The following is an 8,056-nucleotide window of genomic DNA, read 5'->3' on the forward strand; positions in this document are numbered from 1 at the left end:
ATTTGTTAAATAAAGACTCAGGATTCTTTTTTAATGTTCGTGACCATCTCAAGTAGAATTAACCTTTTCTGCGGCACGTGAACGACCTTATAAATTAATATTATGTAACAGTTTACATGATCATATTATTAATTCACTCTAACGATTACAATTTGATACAAGAGAAGAAAGTAATCAAACATGTCATTCTTTTTGTGGACGAGTGGTGTGGGGTAGGCTCTAGTTAGATGACAAAGCAAGCAGCTTTACTCCCTTAATCAATAATTAGAGTATACTTACGTGCTTAATTAATTGTAAGCTCTGATACATGCATGCACAAATCGAACATGACACCGCATACTGCTTGCCTTTCATTCTCTAGCGTGATGATTTAAGTTCCACTCACACCAAGAAAAAGAAGCGGGGGGAAAAATACATATTGCCTTCCTCTAGATAGAACAAAATTTTCAATTGTTTTCCTCTGAATTTTTATTTGCATTGTATAATTACTTTCTAATTCAAATTTTTTATGCAACCATTAATTTTCTATTAAAATCAAAGTTTAATTGGTTATGGTCATATGGAGTTTATTATATAACTCATGCATAAACATTTGCCCACTTCAAAATAATTTTTCTCTTCATTTGTCATCGATCGTCTCGTGTGGAATATATTGCACTATATCATGCGTGACTTTTTATTTCTTATAAATTCATTAAGCACAATTTAATTTAGTTTAATTGCTCATGAGCACCAAGTGTTACATGGACATGATGTATATAAGAGGGGTTGGAGGGAGTCGATGCATGGCAATTGCGAGGCCTCTATCCAAATTCATATTAATTGGGATGCGTGACCAATTTGAAAGGGTGGCTAATTTTGGTCTCACTTGTTCCGTGTCTACTGAACCTCAACAAGTACATACATAATTATTAACTTCCCCTCCATTTTCCTACGTACGTTTTTATTTCAGAAGCATACACGGATGCTTCCATATATTCATATTTAGTTAGGGATATGGATCACAAATATTTATATATATGTGGCTCTGACGGACGATGTTATCGGATTAGATCAGATCATGTTGGGTTGCGTCTTTCGTCTGAAGGAAAACCGACACCATAGCACATATGTCAGCAAACATCTCCATATCTGATGCAGTTAAAATCAGTACCAAGTAGTAAGGAGGAGTGGAGAATTAATATGCAAACTGCCCTCAATTGAGAGTAAAATTAAGCAGCCAATCGAGTGGGGGCACGTTCGCGTTACGAGAACGTACACAAGCAGCTAGGTAGCATTCGGATCTGATTCGATGGAGCAACTGGATAGATTTCATGTGTACGTTCTGACATTTTCCAGCTGAACGTAGATAGATAAAATCTTATTAATTAAGCTGTGCATCATGTTCCACTCCACAAACTCTTTCTTATCCATCGACGTCTTCCCAATTCTATCTATCCATCCATCTATTTGTGTCGCTCTGACGATCGACTGGCATCACGGGCTGGGTTTAAATTAACGGCCCTCGATCAAAAGAAAAAGGAAAGGGGGGAAATTATAATATTAAAAAAAAAAAAAGACTTTAATTGGCGTGCCGTGTGAGAGCGACCCCGCTGAAACGGAGACGTGACTGAAACGTTAGGTGACGTGTCAACCCCCTCACCCAGGCGGCCGCCGGTGCTGCTGGCCTCCTCAAAACTATACACGAACACCGTGTCCAGGATCAGGACGACTTCAGCGGTTCATTTAACAATGGACGGCAGTGATCAGGTGGTTTCATCGTATTTGCTGTACATGTTGAGGAGCAGGCAGCAAGGCCGCATAAGTTGGTTGGATTCTTGACAGCCACCTCCATACGGATTGGGATGAAAGAGTAGAGTAGGTGCTAATAAACAAAAGAAATTTAGACTAATTCTGAGTTTCCGCCGAGTTTCCGGCCTGGCTGAAAAAAAAAAAAAAAAAAAAAACTAATTAATTATTTCATAAATAAGATGCAGTGCACGCATTTAGTGCCGTTAAATTAAATAATCGATATATATGCACTGTCCAATTTTACTTGAAAGTTTAGAACACGTTCATGTTGATTTTAATTTAAGCCGGCTTCTCTTAGTGTGATCCTCAAATTAACTCACATGGCTGTCATTCCTATCCATCCATCTCATCGCAGACTCAGTTCCACCCTCCCCTTACCAACTCTAATCTCATCTCTCTTCCTCTCTATTTATACCACAGACCGAGAGAGAGAGAGGAAAGTCAAACATTACAAATAAAAATCTCCAAAAAATAAAAGTCGCCTATGCTATAGATAATATATATATATATATATATATATATATATATATATATATATTAACACAGGGATGCACGAACCTGAAAAAGTCTTCCTATTCTGCGTCCGTCCGCACAATAGTTTCTGTGCGAGAAGCCCACCATTTCCAAGCACCCTTAACTTAACCCGAGGTTGTAGTTTAACCCCCGGTACGAACTAGGGTTAACCACAGCGCCTTTATAAGAGGAGCCGAGAGAGCTCCACTTCTTCCCCATCCTTCCGTTAATCGTCCTCCTTTCTCATCAACACCACCTTGCATGGTTGTTTCGTTTACTCCCTCCTCCTTTTAATCCTCTTCTTTGTTCCTTTTTTTTTTTTTCCTCTCTCCTATTCCAATTTCGTAAGGTGAGGCTCGTACCACATTAAGCTCTAACATCACTTTGCCCGATTTTTAGGAACTTTTAATTGGAGAATAATTATATATATATATATATATATATATATATTGTTATGAGAATTGATCGAAGACTGACATACATATTTTGACAGTTCTTGTTTTGTGTGTTGTGCTCACGGGTCGATTTGGGATTGACTGTAGGTAAGGAGATGGCGGCAAATGGCGAGTTCACCTTCACGAACGGCACGGTGGTGGCCTGCAATGGGCTTCCCAGGATCCAGACCAACGCTAACGGAGGTGAGCATCAGAAGAAGAAGAAGATGGAGAACGGCATCTGCCACGACGACAGCGCCCCGCCGGTGAGGGCCCAGACCATCGACGAGCTCCACTCCCTCCAGAGGAAGAAGTCGGCGCCGACCACCCCCATCAAGGACGGTTCCGCCGGCTCCACCCCTTTCGCCACCATCTCCGACGAGGAGCGCCAAAAGCTACAACTTCAATCTATCAGGTAGGTCTCCACTATCTATTATTGTCCTTTTTAACTTAATATAATCTAGATTAAATATTTGGAAAGCTAAGAAGAAAAAGAAATCATGGAACATAAGATATGAGAGAGATGGTGATGGGAAATTTGTCACCGGAGCGTCGGTTCCCATGGATTCCGTAGATTCTGGTGGACCCGCCTGGAAAAAAGGGCTAAATTGGGGACTTAATTATTTATTAATCTTATTAAACTCTGGTGGGGTCTCAAATCTAAAGAAAAAAGGGACTCAAGAACTAAATGAAAAATTAATCCGACACAATAAAGAGAACCCTCCTCTCAAAAGGAAATACATATACTACAATAAAATATATAATATTAAAACAATGAATCAGAGCTACGCCTATCGAGAAAAGTATTACGAAAATTATATAATTTTTATTTCTTTCGAATAAATTAGAGTATTGGTTAATTATATCCTAATTTTCTCGGTCTGCGTTTCTCCATTTCGATATCTCTAATTGTATTATTTATATGAAAATATGTCTCTCTACAGTTTGGTACGATTATACGTTTTACCTATTTAGTTGCTTCTCCTCTTTTGTTGATCGTACTTGTTTCTCTACCTCCGTACATAGACGGAAGAAAAGATTTATATATAAGCCCATTTGGAAAGTCAACTGTTTGAAATATGAAAGGTCCAAAGGTTGAAAAATTCTCGAGCTCTGCTTGATAAGGCTGAGAAATAAACACGTGTGCATAATATAGTGACAATTAAACGTGATAACTCGAGCTCGACTTATATCAAGCTTTTCGAAAGCTTAACTTCAAGAGGAACATGGAAATTTTCTTAATTTTCTGAGGTGTTTATACTCACTTCTTCCTGTAATTGAGATCGAGTTTATATAATGATAATAATAATAATAAATATTGCATGCATGCAGTGCATCATTGGCGTCGTTGACTCGGGAGACAGGACCCAAGGTGGTGAAAGGTGATCCAGCGAGGAAGACGGAGGTGTCAGGCAAAGCAGGAGAAGTGGCGCATCACCACTGCTACACCCCTACAATTAGTGTTAGTGACAGTTCCCTCAAGTTCACCCATGTCCTCTACAACCTCTCCCCTGCGGAGTTGTACGAGCAGGCCATCAAGTATGAGAAAGGCTCGTTTATAACTGCCACCGGAGCACTGGGCACACTATCCGGAGCGAAGACCGGTCGGTCTCCTAGAGATAAGCGAGTCGTCAAGGATGCCAACACTGCAGAGGAGCTTTGGTGGGGAAAGTAAGATCCATTGCGCACCGAATCTCTTTTGCTGCTTGTTTAATTGCCATGTCTTGAGATGTTAACATTCTTGTTGATTGCTCATATTTTGGCTCTCTCATAGGGGCTCACCAAATATTGAGATGGATGAACATACATTCCTTGTCAACAGAGAGCGGGCCGTCGATTATCTGAATTCCTTGGATAAGGTACTTAATTGCATTGTCTTTCCCAGAATTCATGTAGCAACTTATATTCTCTTCGTCATAGGACTCTAATTTGATTGTATCTGCTGTTCTTTGTTTTGGCAGTTCATTGTTAATACTATAACTTTGTCAGACCTCTTTATAACCAACTGTAGAAACACAATGTTTTCCGTTCATCTACTACTAAATATAATTTCTCAGGTTGTACTATATGTTACTGTTGTTAATATAACTCTGTAATAGATTTGATTTAGCTATTTAATCCCCATTAACTTTACGTTATACTTTCTTTCCTCTGATCATCCACCAAAACTTTACCAATCTGCACAATTCTCCCTGTTTGCTCTTCTTTTTATACTAACTGTTCCTTGAAATGCAAATTCTATGGATGTAGACAATTACCTCTCTTTCTCCTTTCAAATTATTAGATCTTTCTAGCAACCAGAATTGCAGTTTAAGTGTAGTGAAGCTTCTCCTGATATTTCGTTATAGATAGCCTTGGCACTCTTACGTGAACCGGCAGATTTTCAAATAATATTTTGTGGTGCGTCAATTTGTGTTCATTGGTCCCACAGAAAAGAAGAAGAAATCTTATCCTTGATAATTATGTTTGCAGGTTTTTGTGAATGACCAGTTCCTGAACTGGGATCCTGAGAATAGGATCAAAGTCCGTATCGTCTCTGCAAGGGCCTACCATTCACTCTTCATGCATAACATGTAAGTACATGTAGTAAAACTGCAAATTAGGATGCAATTTGTTCTTGCTGTACTCTCTCTAGTTTGCAGCCCCCTGCTACGGCTTCACAGATAAGTGGTCCAACATCTTGGCATTGCCTACTTTTGTATTAGAATTATTTTTGTTACTAGCTATAAGGCCACATATTTTCTACTCCTCTTGCCTTGCCTTGTGAGACAATGGTGGGGGGGACTTGGTGTAAGAATTCCTAAATAGTAGGTATAGCTATCGTACATACAATAACTGGATGGTGGCAGGTGTATCCGGCCCACGCCTGAAGAACTGGAGAATTTCGGTACTCCGGACTTCACAATATATAATGCTGGGCAGTTTCCATGTAATCGTTATACACACTATATGACATCCTCGACCAGCATAGACGTTAATCTTGCTAGGAGGGAAATGGTCATCCTCGGCACGCAATATGCCGGGGAGATGAAGAAGGGTCTTTTCAGTTTGATGCACTATCTCATGCCTAAAAGACAAATCCTCTCCTTGCATTCTGGCTGCAATGTGGGCAAAGATGGTGACGTCGCCCTCTTCTTTGGACTATCAGGTAAGGGATCGATAGATCAACGGAATGTGGTGCCGTCACCTGCCCACAAGCATCCACGCTTTGCACTCTGGAATCTATATGTCCAACATGTGAATGATGATGCGCATGCAATATATTATTACTCACTGGCTTTGCTGATCTCTAATTCTTTCCCTTCAATCTCTCTTTTCATTCTAGGTACTGGAAAGACCACATTGTCTACTGATCATAATAGGCTCTTAATTGGTGATGATGAGCACTGCTGGAGTGAGAGTGGTGTTTCAAACATTGAGGGTGGTTGTTACGCAAAGTGCATAGACTTATCCAAGGAAAAGGAACCTGATATCTGGAATGCCATTAAATTTGGAACTGGTAATTAATAAGTTGATATTGTGATTGTGTAATGTTAATTACTTTGGTCAAATGATTTCAACTTAGTTGGGTCTGTCTTGCAGTTTTGGAGAATGTGGTATTTGACGAGCATACTCGAGAAGTGGATTACACAGATAAATCTGTGACAGGTAACATCTTCAGACGATCTTGTTATTCAGAAGAGAAGCTCTGTGAGATTTAATTTCCCTCGATATTTACCAACAGAGAATACAAGGGCAGCTTACCCTATAGAGTATATCCCTAATGCAAAGATACCCTGTGTTGGGCCTCATCCGAAGAACGTTATTCTATTGGCATGTGATGCATTTGGTGTCCTACCTCCTGTTAGCAAGCTGAACCTTGCTCAGACTATGTACCATTTCATCAGTGGCTACACTGCTCTGGTATATATATATATATATATATATATATTATATTATATGTCGACATGAAAATTGCCTCTTATCACCTTAATAAGTTGGTAGCGTCTTATTGATCTTTATATTGCTTGCCTTTTAAATAGGTGGCTGGGACAGAGGATGGTATAAAGGAGCCACAGGCTACATTTTCAGCTTGCTTTGGTGCAGCATTCATTATGCTCCATCCCACTAAATATGCCGCAATGCTCGCCGACAAGATGCAGAAGTATGGTGCCACTGGATGGCTTGTAAACACAGGTTGGTCGGGAGGAAGGTATGAGATTATTACTCAAAAACTTATGAGAACATTAATAATTTTCATCCTCACGAGATATTTACTTCATGACTTCATTCTTGTTTCTTTGTCCAGGTACGGTGTTGGCAAGCGTATCAGGCTGCAGTATACTAGGAAAATCATCGACGCCATACACTCCGGTGAGCTTCTGAAAGCCAATTACGAAAAGACTGAGGTCTTTGGGCTGGAGATACCTACTGAAATTGAAGGTGTGCCGTCAGAGATCCTGGACCCGATAAACACTGTAAGCTGGCAATATCTCTCTTTTCATTGCTTCATTGTTCAAATCTTATGTGCTACAAATGAAATATTGAATTGCTTTTCACCAATCCTATGTGCTACAAATGTGTTGATGTTGCTTCTTGTACAGTGGGCAGACAAAGCAGCCTATCAGGAGACACTTTTGAAGCTGGCTGGTCTGTTCAAGAATAACTTTGAGGTCTTCGCCAATTACAAGATTGGAAAGGACAGCAAGCTTACTGATGAAATCCTTGCTGCTGGTCCCAACTTCTGAATCAATTCAGTGTAGCAAAAAAGAACAAGATAATAAAAAGGAAATAATTAGGATAAGATGAGGCGTAGTTACGCCAATGTCATATATTTTTTAGATGAATCATACAAATCCTTTTTCGTTTACGGTCGTTGGGGCTATTGAGAGGTCTGCGTGGAGTCTGATGTTCGTTCTTGGGTGCCTATGGTAGCGAGTGGTGTATAAACAAGGTCTGATGTAGTTCGTGACCTTAATAACAGCAGATATTTATATTTCTACACTTCGTACTAAAGAGTTATTTTATCGCATCAACTCGTTCGTCTGTACAATTGAATAGCTGCAATTGACTTGTGGTATCGTGTTATTAAACTGCTGTGAGAATGGTATGGATACAGCTGTGTGCTGCTTAATTTGCTTAGAGCATTAATTGCATTGTTTCTTACTGTGGTTGGTGATAAAGTGGGAGTCTGTTTACCGAGCGTCTGATTCCTTCCCAATTCTGGGATGGAAATTAGTAAAGAGTCTTGTGTTTCAGATTAGGCTTATTTACTAGCAGAGAAGTTAATTAACAATGCCAGCCTTCCATGGGTACTTACTGAATGTTGGTTCGTATAA

At 39.7% G+C, this 8,056-nt stretch overlaps 1 protein-coding gene across 2 annotated transcripts; it reads left to right on the forward strand.

Annotated features, from left to right (window-relative positions):
* Positions 1 to 2,517: 2,517 nt before the first annotated feature.
* LOC140798902 (phosphoenolpyruvate carboxykinase (ATP) 1-like) lies at positions 2,518 to 7,770 on the forward strand. 2 transcript variants are annotated; one of them, XM_073152988.1, is made up of 12 exons: positions 2,518 to 2,653; positions 2,847 to 3,153; positions 4,071 to 4,409; positions 4,513 to 4,597; positions 5,211 to 5,311; positions 5,588 to 5,886; positions 6,064 to 6,237; positions 6,321 to 6,386; positions 6,463 to 6,641; positions 6,761 to 6,930; positions 7,027 to 7,195; positions 7,322 to 7,770. In XM_073152988.1, exons 2-12 carry the CDS (start codon positions 2,855 to 2,857, stop codon positions 7,463 to 7,465), a joined length of 2,025 nt encoding a protein of 674 aa, XP_073009089.1. In that variant the 5' UTR covers positions 2,518 to 2,653; positions 2,847 to 2,854; the 3' UTR covers positions 7,466 to 7,770. The 2 variants fall into 2 exon arrangements, with proteins under 2 accessions (XP_073009089.1, XP_073009088.1); XM_073152987.1 differs by having other exon boundaries at positions 2,522 to 2,653; positions 7,027 to 7,770.
* The last annotated feature ends 286 nt before the right edge of the window (positions 7,771 to 8,056 follow it).

Source organism: Typha latifolia, chromosome 12 (assembly GCF_019914945.1).
Source record: "Typha latifolia isolate L0001 chromosome 12, TyphaL0001v2, whole genome shotgun sequence".
In the NCBI taxonomy this organism is placed as follows: Eukaryota; Viridiplantae; Streptophyta; class Magnoliopsida; order Poales; family Typhaceae; genus Typha; species Typha latifolia.

Bases quoted from the DNA above. Each gene is read 5' to 3' on its own strand.
- LOC140798902 (XM_073152987.1), top strand. From the start codon at position 2,855: ATGGCGGCAAATGGCGAGTTCACCTTCACGAACGGCACGGTGGTGGCC. The intron at 5,312-5,587 runs GTAAGTACATGT...GGATGGTGGCAG, and splicing joins TCACTCTTCATGCATAACAT to GTGTATCCGGCCCACGCCTG. The intron at 6,238-6,320 runs GTAATTAATAAG...TCTGTCTTGCAG, and splicing joins TGCCATTAAATTTGGAACTG to TTTTGGAGAATGTGGTATTT.